Source organism: Typopeltis vanoorti, chromosome 11 (assembly GCF_054136105.1).
Source record: "Typopeltis vanoorti isolate ZY-2024b chromosome 11, IOZ_Tvanoo_1.0, whole genome shotgun sequence".
NCBI lineage: Eukaryota > Metazoa > Arthropoda > Arachnida > Uropygi > Thelyphonidae > Typopeltis > Typopeltis vanoorti.
Genome location: NC_143559.1, coordinates 117,707,192 through 117,729,853, shown reverse-complemented (window position 1 = coordinate 117,729,853; position 22,662 = coordinate 117,707,192). Strand labels below are relative to the sequence as shown.

Sequence of the window (22,662 nt, the reverse complement as noted above, 5' to 3'; positions counted from 1 at the left end):
CAAGTCGGGAAATTAACTTCTCTTTTATGACCATTGTAGTTTTTAAAGTGGTAACTATTTTGCTTGTATAACAGTTGGGAAATTTTATTTATAAAGCACGTGATTTCGCGTATTGGCGACCAATTCGTACGTCCTTCATTTCTTTCTCCCCTTCAATGAAAACGTTCGAGAGTTAATTAAATCTCATTCTGAAGAATTGAGTGATTCCGACCTGTTAAATTTAGATGCACAGCGGGAAGATCCCGAAGAATATGAAGAAAATTTAACCACTGATAGTCAGCCAAAAGAGATTTCACAGAAGCAATTTGAAAATATTTTTCGTACAATCGAAGTTTTTAAGCAGCGATGCTTAGAGGCTGACCCTGATGAAAAGAGAAGTAGTAAAATTTGCAGAAGAGTAGAAGAGGTAACAGGACCATACCGTCGGTTGTATCAAAAAAATAAACAAAATGCCAGACAAACTATATTAGGTCAATTCTTTGTTAAGAAGCAGAATAATAAAATTTATATTCTGAATATGTTTTACTGTCTTTCAGCTTCATGGTTTTCCTTTAACTAGGAGACATACCTTAATTCTTTTATAAAAAAATTTGAGGAACGAATCATACTTTTTCCTTAGGTTATTATATTCGATTAGTGCGTTTTCGATTAATGTGCCTGTTTTAAAGAACGCATTAGACGCACTAATCGAGGGATTGCTGTACTTAATACCCAAAATACTTAATACCCAAAAAGTAATGCTAAAAATGAAAAACCAACAAAGTCCTTTTATTTCATTTATTTGAAAATTATCGTAGTCGAGTTGTAACCTGCAAAATATGAAAAGGAAAAGAAAAAGTGTCCAAAATGCTAATTTTTCGGCTTAGTATTTAACTTGGACTCTTAGCATTAACCCACGAGAAATTACAGAGCATACAGCCCCACTGTCTGCGTGTGTGGACAATTATTGAATTGTGATGAGGTTTTCATATTCACTCATCTCTCAGTTGTTTATTTGTTTATTTTTCTCGGACTGGCCTCATCGACATCCTACTAATACATATTGAATACAAAGTTCATTACCGAAAATATTTTTCTGACCGTAGCTATGCCCTGTATGTGATGCAAATCCGGAGATAAAAAAACAACAGGAAACTAGTGAAGCCGAAATAATATGTACTGACCTCGCTCATGGCTTGTCCTTGTTCCGCTATCGTCTGTTAGCGACACGGTTTGTCAGATCCTGAACTTGAAATAACGAATAGGGCGTTAATCTGTTCAAAGGTCATTTACCAGACTTGTCTTCAGCTGAGGCCACACACGATGCCATGGAAAATATATACTTTTTTTTTTCTCTCCTTCGCCAACGGTGCGTCTGTCGAACTGTTTCAATGCAGTCAAAGCGTAATATCAGTGAGGTGTGAACACCTTTAAATACCTGAAAATAACTGTATTGTCAGTGGCGTGAATCAAGGTCATTTCCACTCTTGGTAACGATATCTTTTAAAGCAATGTTTCTCAAACTTCAGATATCCGTGGACCCCTTCTTAAATTTTCATTATTACCAAGTATCCCCTAATTAATTGATTAAAAATTAATTAATTAAATAAATAAAATCAATTAAATAAATAAATAAAAATTAATTAATTAATTAATTGAACATTAATTAATTAATTAATTAAACGGATAAATTAATTAAGATTAATAAATTAATTTAAAATATTAAACAAATAAATATCTATTTTATTTGAATTTATATGTTCATGTAAACAAAAAATACGATTTATTTTTAATAGAACAAACTTTATAAAGATACTATAAAGTTTTACTTACTTGAAATAATTTATCATCAATGAGAGGGGTGAAATTGCTTATGGTGAGATCAAATTTCAGCAAAATTTGACTCTATAGTTGTTAATTTCAATCTCAGATGCGGTTCGACATCTATAATGGGGTTCCTCTTCTTCGTCTTAATATTTACAAGGGCAGAAAATCTAACTTCGCACAGATATGAACTTGGAAATAGAAAATTGAACCTTAGAGCTTTATCTGTTAATTCAGGAAATTCATTCTCTATTTGTAGCCAAAATGATGATAACGTATTCCACTTATTTATTTTTTAGGAAACCATCAGAAGCTAGTTCTAAAAGTTGTTCTTCCTCTATTGGCGACAGATCCTTTGGCATAGATTTGTTTTTATTGAAAGGGTATCTTATCCACTCAATATTAATGCCCAATTCAGGGAAATACTTTTCTAGATTCATTTGTAAGCTTTTTAAATGCTGCATGATAGTAATTTTCACATCATCATCAATTTGTTCATTTGAACTTGCGAGCAATTCATGAAGCGATGGAAACGCGTCAAATTCACCATTACCAACCCGCTTTTTCCATAACTTCATTTTTGCCAACGTGGCGTTCACTTTATCTTGGACATGAAATATAGAACTTTCCTTGTCTTGTAAAGATAAATGAAGACTATTTAATATAGTAAATATATCTTCCAGGTATGCTAATTGACTGAGCCATTTCCAATTATCTAAATGCTTTTTCAATTCAAACTTTTCATCAAGAAAAACTTGTAGTTCATTCCGAAGTTCAAATAAACGAGTAAGGACTTTTCCACGAGAAAGCCAACGAACATCAGTATGGAAGAGAAGTTGTGTATAGTTGCTTCCCATTTCTTTGCAAAGTTGAGAGAAAAGTCTGGCGTTTAGAGGACGGCCTTTAATATAATTTATGATTTTTACAGCTTCATCAAGAACTTTTCTTATGTCTTAGACATCATATGTGTAACCAAAGCCTCCCTGTGTATGCAGCAGTGTCGACTTTGCATTTGGTGCAACAGCTTGAATCCTTGAAACAAGTCCTTTTTCAGATCCGACCATGGATTTCGCTCCGTCCGTGCTTATTCCAACACAACTTTTCCAATCAAGCTTGTTTTGATGCATAAAGGTATTTATACTGTTGAATATGTCTTCTCCAGTTGTATGTTCTGGCAAGGGTTGGCAATATAAAAGGTCGTCATGAATTTTTTGATTTTTTTCGTACCTAACGAACACTAGAAGATTTGCAAAATTTGTAATGTCGGTGGATTCATCTACCTGCAACGCATAATGACGACTCTTACGTATATCAGATAACAATGTTTGTTTTATATTTTATCGTTTCAGTGATTCTTCGATGAACGGTACTATTTGAAAGACAAATCCGATCAAAAGATTATTTTGCATTATCTCCGATCATAATTTCCGCTGTTATTTTGGCTGCAGGCTTGACCAAAGTTTCACCAATTGTTTCCCCTGCCCCACGTTTTGCTATTAATAGCGGCACACGATATGAAGCTTTTAAAGTCTTCATGTTTTCACCTCCTGACACGATCGACATCACTTTTTGAGATTCTTTTAAATTTTTTAGTTTATTTTGAAAAAATTCGACCGGTTTGTCCTTGCATTCATTATGTTTCGATTCAAAATGGCGATTTAAATTACATGCTTTCATGCTTTCATTTTTTAAAGTTTCACCGCAAATTACACATAATGGAATAGGTTCCTCTTCATTTCCCGTCCATGAAAATCCACATTTCAAGTAATTTATATCGTGTTTACGAAGTTTTCTCATCTTCTTCCTAGTTGGTTCTTTAGAGATGTCAGCCGACACACACTTATCAATTTCACTTGATCCAGTTACAATATCAACAATTTCTTGTTGCTGACAGCTACTTGTATCTACTATGTTCCTCTCTTTTGCACATTTTAAAAATCCAGTCTTTAACCAGTGATCCATACTTAAGAATTTGAAAGCTAAACAAAATTACCGTATTTAACGAACAGTCCTTCAATAAATGGCTAGTGAAAGCAGAACTCGAAACAGATAGCAATGGTAGGCCAGTAGAGATAAAGCAGCTATTAAGACGTTCATATGATTAGTGCGGTATTAACAAAAGATCGCGCTACTAACTGACAAAGACAAGCCGACAGTTCAGTTGAAATGCTAATTCTCTTCAACCGAATTCCTTATATAATATCTGAAACACATTCACTATATATTTCTTAGTTTTAACACGTTCACTCAAACAAAACCATATGTTGCCGGTGCACCATATGATTTTGATTGTCTACTATACAGCATTTTATGTGGGAGGGGTCATGCGATTCATTAGTTAGTGCCGTTTTTACCCAGTTGTCTCTAATTGCACTGTTTGTTGAGAAACATATTACACAGCCTGCAGATGCCTCTGCACCTTATTCAGTGATACAATAGGAACGTTTTACGATCTCAAACTTAAATTTTATTCCATGAGTAATGATGCATAGCCGAAAATTGCCACGGACCCCCCTGAAGACCATTCGCGGACCCCTGGGGTCCGCGTACCACACTTTGAGAAACACTGTTTTAGAGAAATGAATGAGATGTTTTCTCTACCAAGCGTAAAGAAGGATAACTTTACTGAAAACGGTTACTGTAGTTGACAAAAAAAAAAGTAGAATTCTCGATTCGAGTTAGTCTTTTTTTTTTTTTTTTTTTTCATTTCACTACTTAAAATACACAACCCTGCTCTCAGGAGACGATATCTTGTCCATTTATTAATGGTTTTTATTTCAATACAATCAAAGAGTGGTGCCAGGGACTTGTGTGAAACCGTTAAACACCGACCGAGAGTCCATTTATGGCAAAATAACTTTCTGACATAGAATTGCTTCAGTATTGAACAGTGAGTCTTCTGCCTGCTCTCTGATTAAAACCTATAGTTTGAAACAGCTATCACATTGTCAGGCTATTGAAACCTTGATGAAAGGTACTAATAAAATAATAATAAGAAGAATGCAATAATAATAATACGGGTTCCTGAACAGAGTTCGCATCTTTCAAGTACTGCACTCATGTAATAAACCCTCCCCATGTTCGAAATGGGAGGGTTTCGGTTATTTAGCTTTGAAAGGACAATTGATTGTTTAATGTCCTTCCGTCAATTATTCAATCAGAAGTCTCCCATTCCTAATTACATTACATTTATATATATATATATATATACTCGAGCAAAGGTTGATCAAGCTCCAAACACTTCGCTTCCAAAAAATGGTTTAATATAGATTTAATGAGTAAATGGTGATCTACGATTAATTCAAAGTTTAGTTTCAGTCTTTTCGCTTTATTTTGAATTTAAGAGATAAATCAGCCGGAATGTGTGGGAAAAAGTAACAACACACACACATGAATGGCAAGTACAATACCAACACGTATTTTAATTGTTTTCGATATACAGTAAACCATCGATTTTACGGACCTCGATTTAACGGACTTCGGATTTGACGGACAAAATTTCTGGTCCGTTTGGCACATGTGAAAATTAACACCCTGTTAATTTTAAAATGCTTTTAACCAAGATTTGCTTATAATTAAATTAACAGGTTTTTTTTGTTATTCATTTCCTGTTATTTTTAACAAATTTTGGCGAATAGGCCATCATATGTTGGAAAAACACTGTAGTAATTTAGCCGATATAAATGAGTCACCGCTCATAAAACATGTTCGGCGAATGATTAGCACGTGATCACACCAATCGCGCTGTAATTGATTCTTTTGTAGCGTGGAGTGACTTTCTGCGGCAATTTTAACTTTTCTTTGAAATTAAACTTTTCATAGATACAGTACTTAATTTTAATTACATAAAAGTTTCTACATAAGTAAAAAAATTTAATTAGCCAATTTGTTAATTTTTTTAACATGCGCATTCGGAAAATCTACTTTATTATATAACGGACACCCCCCCCCCTCTCGCCCGAATTAGTCCGTTATATTGAGGTTTTACTATAATATAGCTAAATTGTGTAAGGTGATTTCTTGTATGTTATTAGGTTATTTTTTATTTAATTATTGTGGATGGGAAAATATTGAAATTTATTATTTAAGACTGGTTGCGGATAACATAATACGCCTATAATATCGTTCGAAATAATCACAGAATATCTCGATTATCATCAAACACCGATAGGACTTCATTTAAAGTAATCCTATTTAAGGCTTTGTGGAGCACCATCCTGTGATCCAAATACCGCGAAACTTGCAGGAATGCATTGTGAGCCATGTGATATCTGACAGAAAAAAAAAAAAAAAGAAGTTTCAAAATTCACCACCTTGGGCTTTGTAAACATCAAATGCATGGAATTTGCATATCACGCAAATTGGCAGGTGCCAAGAGGTTTTAAAAAGATGGACACGGGATTTTCCCTTTATTCTGTTTAACTCCATTCACAGTGATGGCACTGACCTTGTCCCGACGTGCTTTGTTCGTGTAGCTGTACTACCTAAACAATTGCAATGCTGTTGCTGAACTCTGCGAATTTCGTCGCCTGAACAAATGTCGACGACGTCCACTATCTCCATGTGCTCTGCGACGAATGATTCATTTTGAAGACACTGGATTGTTGGGAGTTAGAGCTGGCAAAGGTGGCAAACCAATCAGTTCACAACAAGTGAATGAAGTTACTACTGCCGTGTGGAGCAGGCCATGAATAACAGCGTTTGCTTCCTGCAGGAAGCAAACTGCCTAAAAAATTCTACGAAACTGCCTAGAAAATTCTACGGAAGTTCTGCATTTCTACCCATTCAAGATAACCCTGATACAGGATTTGTACCCGCAGGGCTTTGAGCGTCGACAGTCATTCGCTTTAACATTTCTTGCTCGAATTGAGTTGGACGCTGCGTCGCTGTGAATGATTTTGTGGCTCTGGAGATGAGGCTCACTCCCACCTGAACGGAGCTGTGAATACCCACAATTGCTGGATATGAGGCTACACAAAACCCGCCTGCAATCCAACATATTCCTTTGCATTCACCCAAAGTTACTGTCTGGTGCGGGTTTACAGCTTCCTTTATCATTGGACCATTCTTCTTTGAGGACATCCACCAGTCGGATCCTTCGACATGTTCAGTTACTGACGAGAAGTATCGCGATATGATGAACAATTTTGTTGTATTATAGTAGGGCCTGTGCATTGAATCATTCAATTTCATGCAGGACGGATCCCCTTTACACATTGGTCCATCCGTATAGGAGGTTCTTCTAGAATATTGTATGGAAGCAAGAGTCAGCCGTGAGTTTCCCACTACATGGCCGCATCGTTCGCCTGATGCATGTTCCCTGTGGATTTCTCAGGACAGGGTTTATCGGGACATCCTGTTAACTTGTGAGCGCTGAAAGACAGCCTAACGCAGCATTTGCACGACATCAGTCCCCACCAACTGCGTTCTGCCGTTGAACACACTGTGCAAAGGATGCAGTTTGTGATATACTGGGAAAGTTAGCACATTGAACAGTGCAGCCCGCGAATGCATAATGGACGTGAATAACAATGTTTTTATTTATCCTTGTGTCGCTTTTCTCCTTACACGCAAAAAAGAATGACTACGTCTACATTCGATACATCATATAGCGCCCCTGGTGGTTAATTTGGAACTACTTTTTTTTTTTTTCCTCACATATCGCTTCCACATGACTCACAATATATTCGTGCACAGTTTCGCAGCATTTGGATCATAGGATGGCGCTCCACAAGAGCCATTAAAAGGGGTTACTTTAATTTTGATCACCCTGCATATGTAGAAACTTCGGATGTTTTGAAATTTTGACTAGACTGAAAAATAATCAAGAATCTCCTGATTATTTTTATCGATTTAATAACTCCTATCGAAAAAGTATAACTTCTGTAAGTATTATTTGTAGTTTTATATAAATATATTATTTCTATTTTTATATCGCAATAGTATTTTTACTTCTAATATATATTTTAAAATGGCATAATAATATATTAGAACTAAAATACCTCTATTATTTTAATATCATATTTATATATAATTAGCTCCAAAACGTATTGTAGTTGTTTTATTGTATAATTCAGTTTTGCCTGGACACCGAACGAACAGTAGGCTCGTGCACTCTGGTAGTTTGTCTGCCGCTTCGCGGCAGTGCTTCGCGGCGTTGTGCTTGGTTTTCAGGTGGAGTTCGATTTTGGTCTTTGATTAATTGTCAGCAATTTGAGACAGTGACCATTTGGGGGGAGTGACAAGTTTGTAGATAAACCGTTTCAAAGGTTTAGAACATGAAGTGTAGGTGAGGGTTGGAAAGGAAAAAGCTTATTGATATTTTTCTTGAAGAGTTGGTGGTGGTTAGAAAAAACCTTTATGAGGAACTTTGTTTCAGAGGGCAGAGGTAGATAGAATAGAGGAGAAACAAATTTGCCACGTACAGTTAGACTGAAACAAGAATATTGCACAGGTGTTGTTCATGTTTTTGGAATGCTCAATGACAAACGAAGGAATGATAGTGTCGGTTCAATGTAGCAGCGTCCATTGAAGAATCTGTAGAAAAGATAGATCTCAGTCAGTAAAATATAGGTTGAACTGACTCAGCTAGGAAGGGATCATCCATAAATTGAACCGCTCTCCTCTGGATAGTACCACGAATATTTTGGAAATGTTTTGGGTGCACCACGTAAAATAGTATTCTAAAAATGGACGGGTTTGGAATTTGCGCAGAGTAAATGAGTAAGTAAAAAAGTAGCGTCTTGTACAGAAAAGAATGCCTAGTTTTTTCGAGGCTGAGATAGCTATTAATGGATGAACCCTTCCTCGCTGAGTCAGTTCATATATTGAAAGGTGTTAGTGCATATATGCCACAATCAAGAACCCTTGCTTTTTTTTTTAATTTCGACTACTTGATTTGGATTTTTTTTTTTTCAATTTCCACAGGGCAGTTGAACTTTTTTAATCAGTTGTAGGTTCCGCAGTGTGTCTTTCATTTCGGATGTGATTAAGTAAACTGCAGACATTAGTATCATCCAATAAGTTATTCATGTATTGAAATGTCCGCAAATGTAGTGAAACATCATCACGTTTCAATACATTTGCTGACCCGTGTACTATCTGCCGAACCCTACCGCTGGCGAGAAACATATAGGAAGCTAGCTAATAAAGTTTCTGAAGGACACGCTGAAATCTCCGCAGCCCGATGTGGAAACAATTAGTAAGGAGTTCAAAAAAAATCTCCACGGGTTCAATTTCGATATTGAAATATTACGATAAGGGTTGCACATTCTTGTTAAGAACTTGATTGGCTTGTAGAGTGTTTATAATATGATATGGAGGAACAAATCACGCTAAACCTTTTTCCTGATCGAGTGAGTGAGTGAGTGTATGTGGACTGTGGCAAATGCTTCAGAAACTCCTCAGACCCGAATGCATTATTATACTTGCGTAGTTTGGTGGAAGGAGGTGTAATAATGGAAGAGAACTATTTCTCTTAGTATGTAATTGAATATTTGGCTTTAATATCTGGAAGTACGGACGCTGAACAAGTTTAGCAACCTGTATCTTTCAACATGACAATGCATCGTGTCCTACATCTGATACTAGTGTAACATGAGTCAGGAAAAAGAAAAAGAAATAAATAAAACATGAATGGCCTATATAAAATTCCTATCATCCTAACAGACCACCCCTTTGTAATAAAATTACAATGAAATCAGACTAGTGAGCCCAGCAACAATACATGGATGATCAATTGGTGGAGAGTGAATATGCGAGGAAGTGTGGAAAGCATGATCAAAACCAAAGGAGGGCCATTCTCCAAGATGTGCAGAAATAGGTTTCTGAGATATAGTACTGCTGATTTACAATGTTTTACAATACTAAAATTCGCACTTCCAGTCGCTGTTCTCTGGGAGATATGATTCCTATAAGACTGCACTTGTCTTAGATCCTTTCATATAGGTCAGAAGTTTCCAAACTTTATACTGTGCGCCTCTCCAGCTGAAATGTTTTATACATTGCACTGTGCCTTATTCAAGCTACTTTGTTCCGACTACTCTACTTAAATATCCTTTGATTTGATATGTTTAATTCAAAACACACCTTCCTTTCTACCTAGTTGACCAAGAGGATGGAATATCTGCTCTCCAACCAATAGCATATGAGTTCGACTTCTGACCTACCATCTACTTCATCAAAATGGTTGCCTATCATTCTGAAAGGACTTTTAAATGTCTGGCGTCTGCAGTAGGATTCCTGAATTCCCTAATTTTTCCCCGCCTGCTGTAGTAACGTGTTATTGACTACCTGCTGTATTTAATATATTTTTTAATATTTTATCTCTGCAATACTTCGTAAAAGGTGTCAACACTTAGCTCTCTCTCTCTCTCATCCCCCAATCATACAGATCTTGATCCAAAATTCGTCGAGTGGTCCTTTTTTGTCGTTTCTTTTAACGTACCTTTCCTGGTACAGGATGTATTGAAACGGTTTGATTCTTTTTAATTACAAAACTCTCCAATTAAAAAGAATCAAATTATATATTCGATGTTATCGATCGAGTTATATGAAGATTTTTAAATGGTTCCCACAAACAAAAAATTTTAAACTTATAATACATCAGTAACGTGGATGGGCTAAGAATTTTTAATTGTTTTATTATATTTTAAAAAAATATTTGTATTTATTTTTGCTTCATCTGGAAACCCTACTCCAAAATCACATGTAACTCTTTCAAGCCACTTCAGGCTCCTAATAAGCAGGGAAGTGGTCTCACGCCGAGCGATGAAAATCATCTTGCATGTAAACAGATTCACATGCATCCATTCTCCCAGCGGGATTGGAACCTACAGCTTGTTGGTGTGATATCTTCCTCTCAGGACCTAGTTCAACAATAGTTCAACTGATAACTATGAATCCCTTTGTTGCAACTACCCGGGTTCGAATCCAAAATAATATGCGAAGATTTATAAACGTTTTGCCAATGGAAATGGGTTAGTTTCTCTCAACCTAGGGTAGAAAGATTCTTGCTCCTGGAATTCCAACCATTAAATTAAACATTAGAGAAGGAATGGAAACGAAGGATGTGGCTCACCTTGGGTTGGGTTCATGTGCTGGCTGGTGAAAGAAGTGACTCTGGCTATACACTAACTGGAAGAATTGCGAAAGGGCTATTGAAGAGGGGGGGGGGGTATAATAAGAAATTAGGTGAGGAGACCACGTTCTTTCGCTTTGTAGCATTGTTAGTCCTGAGGGGAAAATAGAAGGAAAACAATTTGGTCGTGTGGTCCCTGTAACTCATTTTTGATTTCTATTTTGTATCTCCCATCCACAAAAGGTTGTAAACATATAGTACATGGTAAAGTGTCTGGGATGAGAGGTTTCAAAATTTATTTCATTTTCATGTATTTGTCACATATTCAGGAAACCTTCCACTACAGGCCAAACGTATGAATTTGTCCAAGCCACTTTTGCCTTTCAAAAAAGTAAGGTAATGGTCTCATACCGGACAATGAAATTCAGTTCCCAAGCGAAAATAATCACAAAGCATTCATGCGTGACATTGGAATAGAATCCACAGCCTGATGGTTGATTTACAAAAATTTTATAAAATTAATAAGTAGAAAATAATTAATTTGTTCAACCACGCTACTACTAATGTACAGTTGGTTTACAACTTTTCTTAGGTGAAAGTCACATAAATAAACACTAAAATAGACAATAAATAGACACTAAAATAGGAAAATATTTCAATGCAGTGAATTCATGATTAATAGCCTGTTGGTTGGAAAGCGGATAAGCTAACCACTCGACTAACCAGGCTGGCTAAATAATCACTGAAGCTCTTGTTTAATTTTTCTTTTGACATTTCATCTAATGCAAATATTTTGAAAAAACATAATAAATATAAAATTAATCCTTAATTTGTTTCTCTATTCTTAAATTATATCATAAGTTATTTAAGTTTTAAGATTAGTTTTAATATTTAGGATATTTAATATTAATAAACATAAAATTATTTCTTAATTTATTTCTTATTCTTAAATGATCACTTAATGTATTTTAAAACAGTGCTTCCCAAACTTTGGGCCGCGGCCCCCTTGAGGGCCGTTAGTTTTGTTGAAGGGGTAGTGAAATAATGAAAACAAATTTTAAATGTTTTAAGACTAATAAGATAGATAATATTTATCTATATAAAAATATAAGTAATGTGATGTATCTTATTGATTTTTTCAATATTCGCTGTGTATGTTTTGTATTGAATATAAATACAATAAATATTATAATAATATATGTCTCTATTAAGAATTTTTTTGTTCAATGGGGGTCATGAAATGTTTTAAGTTTTGAAAAAGCGGCCTTTACATTCATAAGTTTGGGAAGCACTGTTTTAAAATATAAAAAATTCTAAACACACCTTTTTATATTGATGATAACAGATATATAATTTTGAAATTTTAATAAACGTTAAGGATAATAATGCTGGCCTGGTTGGCCAAGTGGTCAGCGTATCCGCTCTCCAGCCAAAATGTTGCGGGTTCGAATCCAGGCGTGGATGTTTGTGATTTGTGATTGTCTGGAAAATACTAGCGGTGATGATGATGGGCGATAGATGGCGTTGGTGCAGATGATGTTGGTAGTTGCGTTTCGTTGTAGTTGGTGGATTGAGTGGTGGAGACAGAGAGTTATAGAGTAGGTGTCCCCCCTCGATGAGTCTTTAAACTCCCTGGAGGGGTTAAGTAATAATAATAATAATAACAAAAATTCCTTTATATATTTATATATAATATCATCATAGTTTATTCACAATATGATACAATGTGAAAAGGGAAAAGAGATTTACATTAAAAATTAAATATTGCAAATTATGGTCTTCCAAGTCTCTCTATAATGAGCTCGCTGGTATATGTCAGATGGAATATTACAGTTCAACCTACTGATGGTTTCACATATGTATTGCCAAAATTGTCTGCATGGCTTACTGCGTTTGCCATCTTCTGGTTTGTACAGGATGAGGGATTCCAAAAAGGGTGAGACTTCGGGATATCTGAGCTGATGCCCAAGCTATCTGACTTGTAGTTTTTTGGCTATATTGACAAGTGGTTCTTGTTTAGCCAGATTTAGCACAGCAGAGTTAGTGACACGGTGCATCCAAGGATCAGTCTGAGACATGTAGTTCCAAAGGAGTTAGTTACATCTGTAGCTTTTTTTGGTGCTTACTGTCCAGGTTTGAGAACCATACAAGAAGATGGATCTGCTGGTTGCATGGTTAGTTTTAATTTTGTCTTTAATGATATTAATGAAGATTTCCAGATGGGGCGGAGTTTGTTATGGAAGACTAGAGCCAACTATTTACGTTTTCTAATATCATTTTCTGTATTGCTGATATACGATCCAAGGTATTGAAATTCCTTTACTCTTTCTAAGGATTTATTGTTGATATGAAGAATAACGTTTCCGGAACCTATTGAGAATACTTTGGAATTTTGGATGTTGATCTGCAGACTAATAAGTTTCGAATGTGCCTCTGGTAGACTGAGATGTTTATGTTGCATTTCTTGGTTCTCTATCAATAAGTACAACATCGTTAGCAAAGCTGAGATCAGTTATTTACATGGTGTGGGTAGATGTTTTAATGTTAAAACCAAGATCTTTTGTGTTGATGGTCCGGAAGATGTAGTCCAAGCATACTAAAAACAAATAAGATTCTAGTACATCACCTTGCAGGACTCTGTTGTTCAAAAAAAAGTTCAAATGTTTCTGTTTTAAAGATTACTGTAACATTGTAATCTTTATAAGGAGCCGAGATTGCTTGTATTAGTTTTGAGGGTAGACTATAGAAGCTGAGTATTTTAAACATCGCTTCTCTATTAATGGAGTCAAAGGCTTTTTTGGAAGTCTATAAAGGTTAAAATGAGTGGTAAGTTTTTATCACGTGAACCTTCTATGATTCCTCTGATGCAATGTATCTGTTCTACTATACATCGTTTTTTTTTTATAGAAATCCAGCTTGGTTTATTCTTAAAAGTGGTGTTAAGTAAGGTTCTATTCTATTGAGTATCATCCTATTGCAGATTTTAACTACAATAGGATGATTGCAGATAGTGCAATCAACTTATTGCAATGTGGTAGATAGTGCAATCATCCTATTACAATCAGATTGCAATGTGGTTGATAGCAAAGTAATACCTCTGTAGTTATCCATTCTATTACGACTGCCCTTTTTGGGTATAGGGAACAGTAAGGCCTTGTTTCCATTGTTGAGGTATTAATACAGTGTTTGAAGCTTGATTTATAATGGCAAGGAGATTGGAATATGTATTATACCCAGCATTTTTGAAAACTCTTATTTCATTAATCCCTGGGGACTTTCCTGCTTTGGTTTTATCTATTGCCATTCTTAGTTCCTTTTCAAGGAAGCTTCACAATTTATTGGTAGCGTTAGATGCAAGTCTGCTAGCTGACTTAAATGTTGGGAATTATCAACATTGAGTAATTCTTGAAAGTAGTTTCTCCGTTCTTTCATAAGTTCGAATTTATTTATAGCCTGTCTATCGTTTTTGTCATGTGTGACAATATTTCCACTTCTTTCTGTTTTATGGTGACAGATATAATTTATCATTTGAAAAGTGTTTCTAGTATCCCCAGTTTTATTATAATTTTCAAGTTCCTCGCAGTATTTATTTATTTGATTTTCTTTGTCTCTGATCATTAGTTCATTGACCTTGTTATTTAACACGTTCATTGCCAATCACGCGATATCGCGCGGTGCGAGTTCTCACCAAACGGCCGATCACGCGTTATCGCGTGGGCGTCACTAACTAAATAAAAAAATAATAATAATAAAAATTTGGCCACCACACGAAATTCCAATTTTCAGCTTGGCAATGAAAGTGTTAAAATGTCTATTTTTTATCTTTATTTATTTCATTCCTGTTTAAGCCGTAGTTTCCTTGCTTTATTTATTTCATCTATATATTTTTCGGTTTCAGGGGTATTCCATTTTTTTGAGTCTTTTTTGCTGTTGTTTCCAAGAATTTTGTTGGATGTTATGTTTATTGCTTCAATGATATCCTTATACTTTTCATTAATTGGATCTTTAAGAATATATATAAAGTATATATGTACTATATATTACTATATATAGTATATTATATATTACTATGATGTTGAAGAGCTGTTGCATAAACTGGAGAATATGGGATTGGAATATACTCTCTTGACATGGATCAGGGAATGGTTGACAGACAGATATCAAAAAGTGGTATAGAGTGGGTGTGAATCTGCCAGATTTAAGGTGACCAGTGGTGTACCTCAGAGTTCAATCCTTGGGCTACTGTTGTTCAATGTGTACATTAATGACATCAGACAGGGTCTAACATCAGATGTGCAATTGTTTGCCGATAATGTGAAGATAGGCAGGGCAATCAGGGATGCTACTGATATTCAGCACTTACAAAATGATTTGAATAGGCTGGAAATTTTGGCAAACGTATTGATGTCACACACAGATAACGATCTAATTCAATTACAAAACCTCGAAAGACTTTAACATTAAGAATAAATCTACCTTTTCCAACAGATTTTCTGGGAAAAGGATTACTCTTTCAGTGAGCCAATGAAAATAATGTCACATCCACGTTCTTGGCAACTTATTTTTATAATAGTGTTACTGTAATAAAAATTTATCAGACGTATAACGTATACACAAGCTCTAGCTCAGTCCCTTTGGTCGGAAAGACATGGTTTCGATTCCTATCAGTGATGTGAGGAACCTTTAACTGGTCTCTTTCGACGAAAGGTGATTTAGCGGATCGCATATGGAGGTAGGGGAGGGTTTCACCCGGAAGCTCGGATTTTTCGTCTCCCAGAACAGGCAAACCGGCCCCGTCAACACACGCATTTACAGACATTGGACACACCGAAAGACATAGGGCTAACCACCTTATCCTTGAGACTGTTGCGGTTACCAGAATAAGAAATCTCGACATCATAAAAGGTAGAAGAGGAGGATTAAGAAAGAAAGAATTATATATATATATATATATACATATATATACATATACATACATATTTACATATACATACATATTTTCTTAATTTCTTATTCTCTTTACGTAGGATTCTCAGTTACATAGAAAGAGTTCCGTAATAAGCGATTCAATGTATCCGCTCATCGAATAACTCCATCAGCGTTCTTAATTATCTTTACGTGAGATGTGAATTTTATTGGTGTGGGAATACCACTCCTCATATTAGAGATTTCAATTGGCTTAAAAACTTTTCTCTTAATCTTTTAGTGCGTCTTTAATATGTTATTATAAAAATAATAACTGAAAAACAAATATTTCAAATATTAATAAAAAGAAGCACAAAAATCATTCGCTCTGTCATACTACGACTAACATACTGAATATAGGAATAAAAATAAACCTTAATTTGTTTTTAAATTATATCTTAAAATATTTAAGATTTAAGATTAAATGTAATACTTAAGATATTTAATATTAATCTGTAATTAATATTTAATAATATTTCTTATATCTTAAAATATTTAAGATTTAAGATTAAATGTAATACTTAAGATATTTAATATTAATCTGTAATTAATATTTAATAATATTTCTTATATTTTAATATACTGTATTTCAAAACATGAAGAAATCTAAAAACATATTTTTGTTTTGATGAAAATGAAAAAATATATAAATTCTGAAATTTTAATTTGTACTGTCTGGGATATCTCATAATATTCACATTTCATTGTATTTAATGCAAAGGTATTTTATGTACCTTTATAATTTTTAATGAAAAGTAAAATCCAGCCTGTTGAGAGAAGTCCGATGCGTTAACCACTCGACCAACTAAGCCTGCGATTTTGATAATTCAATAAATGTAATTTATTATATTTAATTGAATAAATATCATTCAAATAATAAAGACGTTAATTGTATTTTGATTATTTTTTCTACATTATATTTCTGGTTTTATTTTAATATTGTATTTTTTTAATACTAATTAAAAATGTAAATGATACGATGTAACATTTTTTTCTCTAGTTTTCGACATAATAATTATTACAAAAATGCAAAAATTCAATCACTTGTTTATCTTTCGCATATAAGTTTACGATTAGTGTCGCCTGACAAAGAGTTTGGACGGAATTCTTTTTCAGTTGGGTTTTCTGAAAAGAAAAAAGTTTACACCTCATGACCAAAGATATAGCATGGAATAAGACTTGAGAATTAGTTAAAGGAAATTCATTGGATGAGGCGCATAATTATGTAAATGAATCATTTATTTACATAATTTACTAGCCTCTAAGTCACGTAGAGATATAAAATGTGAATAACTTTTTTTTGATGATTCGCTTTTTTTTTAATTTTTTTTTTATTTTTTCATTTGGATAAATTTATCCAAATTAATCATGGATAAGTTTGCAACTCAACAACGAACCAAAACTGTGCAATTTTATTTTATTTTATTCGATTCAAAAAGATCTGCAATTAATTAACAAATTTCTGAACTTTCGTGCAGAAATTAGGGTGCTTGCTGAAGCCAGAAACGTTAACAGCTCATGGAAGATGACGTAAAAACGGGGCCCCCTTTTGTGAAACCGAATTTGGAAGGCATTTATGTGATGTGATTTATCATAACTAATGAAAAAAAATCTCCAGGTTCTGTATCTCATTAAAAGAAAAAAGAAGAATAAAAATAAATTAAAAAGTAAACAAAAGTTATTAAATGTTTAAACGCCTTTTTTCACTTTTGAGTCATCTTGTTATGTATTACAAGTGTAAAATACTGTATCATATTCTTATGAAAAATATGGAAAAGTTATAAACATCGATAAAAGTATTTAAAATATTACAATTACTTTTAAATTAGTAAAGAACAAAGGATACTTTCTTTAACACCAAAAACAAAACGTTTCTGCGTACACAAAATTAAGTATGAGAGGATGTTGAATCCGGAAAAGCAGAAATGTGGCCCTTTAGGTTATTAGGTACATTATCTCCTTATCGTCGAAGTGAAGTTAAAAACATTTGAAATGTTTCAAATGTAACGACGGCAAAATATTAAAATAAATAAATAAGTCTTCAGCTTGACACTCTTCAAAATGAGATAGATAGATAGATTGATCGCACAAACTGAGTGCCGTAAAAGGCACGATACCGCGCGGTTAGCCGAGTGGCTATGCGCTTCGCAACCTGGGAAAGGAGTGTCCTAGGTTCGATTCCCGTGACCGACGTGAGGAGCTTAAGGATCTTTCTCAGCCATAGCGAAGTTAGCCGGTATTGGGCGTGGACAGTAGGGTTTTTCATCCCGCAAACCGGCCCCGTGAACACACAGGCTACAGTCATAGGACATACCCGGAGGCATAAGGCTAGCCACCTTATGATGGATACGGGATGGATACGGCTTAGAAGCGCTAAGGATAGCTCCGCAACAGGCCACTAGGCCTAATATGAAGAAGAAGAAGAAATGGCACGATAGATCATGTAGCTAAGATAATTCACCGGCATTTATGTAAAATACGGGTTTAAAGTATCTAAAGACTATCGAAGCATTAAATAGAGCAAAAAGTCATTGAGAATGAAAAAGCTAAAATACTCTGGGATTTCAAAATCCAGACTGACTAAAGCTTGGAATGTAATACACCCGATATAACAGTGGTTGGAAAAAAAGTGAAAACAAGGGTGTTCGGTTTATCGAAATATCAGTAGAAGGGGATAGCCGAATTGACGAAAAAGAAACTGAAAAAATTACAAAGCATCACGAGTTGCATATTGAAGTTGGTCGAATTTGGCAAAAGAAAACGAAGGTTGTTCCCATACTAATAGGCTCTTTAGGCGCCATTCCTAAAACATCTAGAAGCACTCGAGTTAGTCGGATTAAAAATCGGGTAGTTGCTAAAAGCTGCTTTGTACGGCACAACATTCATATTCAGATGGCATTTCCACAACTCATAGGATAGAGCTCGAATTAGTGGATTATAACCAGCCTTTTACTTAAGGCTGAGGAAGCAAATCATGCTCGGATGAATATTATATGTATATATATTGATGATGATGATGATCAGCCTGTATTTCAACCCACTTCAGGTGTGACGGCCTCTCCATTGCTGGAGAGTTGGGTCTACTTCTCCCATGGTGACCCAATCCATTTTGAGAGAGTGTTTATTCACTTGTGTGAATGAATGTATGAAGGTGAAAGACAATCACAAACATCCTTGCCCAGGCTGGATTCGAACCCACAGCCTCTTGGCTGGAGAGCGAATACGCTAACCACTCGGCCAACCAGGCAGACATATGTATATTATAATGATATATTCGTAAAATAAATATATCCTCCTGAATAAATAACTCCTCTGCATTTCCCAAACAAACTTTTATTTTATTTATTTTGAATGGTTAAGTAGCTAGTCTGTCTACTTTCGTTAAGCTCGTAGGTCAGCATTTCAGGCGGATGTTCCAAATGCGATGTTCCCAATTATAACTTTGGGTGTGTGTCGTGAACAATTTTGCTAAGTTGTGGACTTAAAATACTGAATTTCTTTCGGTATTTTAAACTATGAGACTTTTATATTATACTTGGTATAATATATTATATTTGGGTATAATATAAGCAAGAATACAAATAAATATTTCAGAAATGTATTTAAAAATAAATAAATATCTGATGTGGTATTTAGTGACGTAACTTCAAAGATGACTACTAGGAACCTCCCAACTATCGACATGCAAATAATAATAAATATGTCGCTAAATCGAGAAAGCTTTTATGTTGTATTCTACCAAATACAGTCGTTAGTTTCTGATCAGTTTCATTTAGAAATTATAAATTATGTTTGGAATTGTATGAGGATTTTATTTATCGCCTGAGACAGGCTTGATCTTATTCCGAAGACTCTCCTTACTCCGGAGACAATTTTGTTTTACTTCATACCTCATTCAGCAAGGTATTAACTTTACAGAAATCGCATCTGGAGATATTAAATTTAAATAGACTGCAATGAGGAACTCATTCATCAAATTTAGAGTCACTATCTAATTTCTCTTCTTGAGCTGACTTACACATCTCCTTTCTCGCAAGCATGCACTTACACGGAGAGCTTTCTCAAATTACAAAAATATGGCTTTCCTACATCTAATAACTGGTGGCAACATAAAATAGAGACTGTATTGGAAAATGAAACAGCAAAAATTCTCTGCGACTTTAGAATACAAACTGATCGGCATTTGGAACACAGTAGACCTGACATCACAATTATCGAACATCGACAGGTTTGGATTATCGAGATCGCAGCACCCAGTGATAACAACATTAACAACAAAGAACTAGAAAAAGTTACTAAATATCAAGATCTGGCAATTGAAGTTGGCAGGTGTAACTTTAGTGTGGCTTAAGCACACTAAAGTTATCCCAATAGTTATCGGTGCACTTGGTGCAATTTCAAAGAAGCTATTCAACTATTTACAACGATTAAACATCAACGAAGTAAAACCATATGATCTACGAAAAAACAGCATTACTTGGAACAGTCCATATTTACGACGCTACCTGACGGACTATTCTTAGGGTAGAATCTGAATTGTTCTGTATCACCAGTCAAATTGTTGTTTAAATAATATCTTGTTTTGACTGTGTATCAATTATGGAATAATAATAATAATAATAATAATAATAATAATAATAATAATAATAATAATAATAATAATAAACAGTTTAATATACTTTAATAATACCAGCATTTCTTTCCTTTTCCGATAGCATTTAACTCATATTTTATGTTTTCTTCCAAATTATGAATGTGACTCCACATTTTTATTTATAGGTTGGCAGTTCACTTCCTCAAGACACAGACTTCTATCCATCAGGTTTGATTATTCATTGATTTACTCATTTTATATATTTTTGCATTATAATCAGTCAAAACCTGTTTAATATAGGTTAATGATTCCTACTGAACTAACACGAACTGCCTTTAAAATTGCTAGTTGTTGCAATTGTAATTAATTAAAATAAATAAATTAAATATGAATTGTAAGTATGTGACTAAAATAGCTCTCGAAAATTCCAACAGTATGCTGTCTTAATTGACGTGAATTCCTGCTGATGTAACCTTGGAGATGCACGTGCTACTTTAGCAATGTAGCTTGCCTTGAAAGGTAGTTGTATCAATCTTTCGTTATTATTCAGTGAGGGCGTGTGTGTGTGTGATTTAGCAAGAATTGACTGTTGTAACTACTACTACTTATATTAGTTATTACATTGGTTTTATAATTCAATAGCATTCATTTTTGCTGAATTCTCAAAAAATGTATAATTGGTCGAAGACATAGATCGATGCTATCACTGAGCAATATGAGATAGTTTCCGCATAGCCAATGCAGGAAGTTGTAGTCACTTTTTAAGAATCAGGCTAATAGGGATATTTTTTTGTTATTGTTTTAAAATTGTAGACTGTTCTACTTAGCTGTTTCTAAGCTCTGATCGGGTCATGTGATAAGATGGCAGGTAATCACGTGCGCCTTAAACATAAGATTCGAGATATTTCTGCAGTTGTAAAGACGTGTATTTCTCAGAAGAAGAATCACGAAAAGTTTTCTTATTTTCACATTTAAAGTTATCAATAAATTATATTCTGATCAGTTAGTATGATCAAAGTACTTCTCTATAAAACGTTTCCATAACTTTTCTATGACTTTTCTATAAAAAAAAAAGTCAAAAAAGTTATAGTTTTGTTTTTTAAATATTTTTAAAATGAAAATTATGCACATTTAAAATTTTAGACATTTCTTGGACAAACTCTTAGACAAAGAGTCTAAATGAAAGACAATCTTAGTCTAATGCGAGCGGCTTCACTTATCTTCCTATAGCTATAAAATTTTTTATACTTTTTTTGTGACGTATATGGTGTCTTGCGTATAGTGTAATGTGCATATTATTATCCCTATTTACCAAAGTTATATTATACTTGTATCGCATTCCTGCTACTGTTTAGTATTATCTCATAGCTCTAGTTATTCTGACCGCAATAACAAACAATCGAACTATTAATCCTAGGTTGTTTATTTATTTTGAGCCAAATGTGCTTCTATAAACGTTTCTAAGCTTGAAGTTTACATAGTTCATTTTTCGTTTATTATATAGAAACAAATCAATAATAATTCCTTTGCTACTGTTAATAAAAAATCTTTAAAGTTTTGACTTTCGATTTTAAGATGGCTGCAAGAGGAACTCATAATATAAAATATTATTTTAAATATATGATGTATGTTTTTTGTTTTAGAAATTTAGTAAATTTAGAAAATTATTTCAAGTATAGATGTATATTCCCTAGAACACCATTTTTAATTAAGCATAACTTAAATATATAAATTTTACGTTAAGGAATTTACTTATCTGAAGATGACGGCTCGCATAGTAGTCTCGCATGACGGTTGTTGTTGCGAAGAATGTTTTTTTTGATTTAAGTGGTGATTAGTGAGTTTTAGATGTTGTGAATCTGCTTTGTTTGCGGAATAAAAGGTAAGAATTTAACTTTTGGTACAATTTTCTGGCCCTAGCCCGTTCTATTCGCCATCATACCTATCCGAAATATATCTTAACATTTCGTACACAAGAATGGAGAATGTAAACGATATCAAGGACGCCATTCAACAGCTAAACAAAGATGTGTCACTTGACATTCTCAAATTCATCCTTAAGAAATTTGATACAGACTATCCTGGTTGCTTGAATCTCTTCACTCAAGTAAATGACACTGAAGATGATGATTTGGACATAGAAGAAGACATTACACCTGTTCTACCTACAAAGATTCCCCGACAGTTCGATTGTTCTTATGAGGAACAATCTAATAAAAGA

At 34.3% G+C, this 22,662-nt stretch overlaps 1 protein-coding gene across 1 annotated transcript in view; it reads left to right on the top strand.

Moving 5' to 3' along the window:
* Positions 1-22,662, top strand: part of LOC150101983 (uncharacterized) — a 135,393-nt gene that overhangs the window by 69,357 nt on the left and 43,374 nt on the right. The window contains exon 2 of the mRNA XM_090400655.1: positions 20,627-20,669. Coding sequence (XP_090256781.1) covers positions 20,627-20,669 — 43 coding nt within the window. The remainder of the gene's footprint in view (positions 1-20,626; positions 20,670-22,662) is intronic.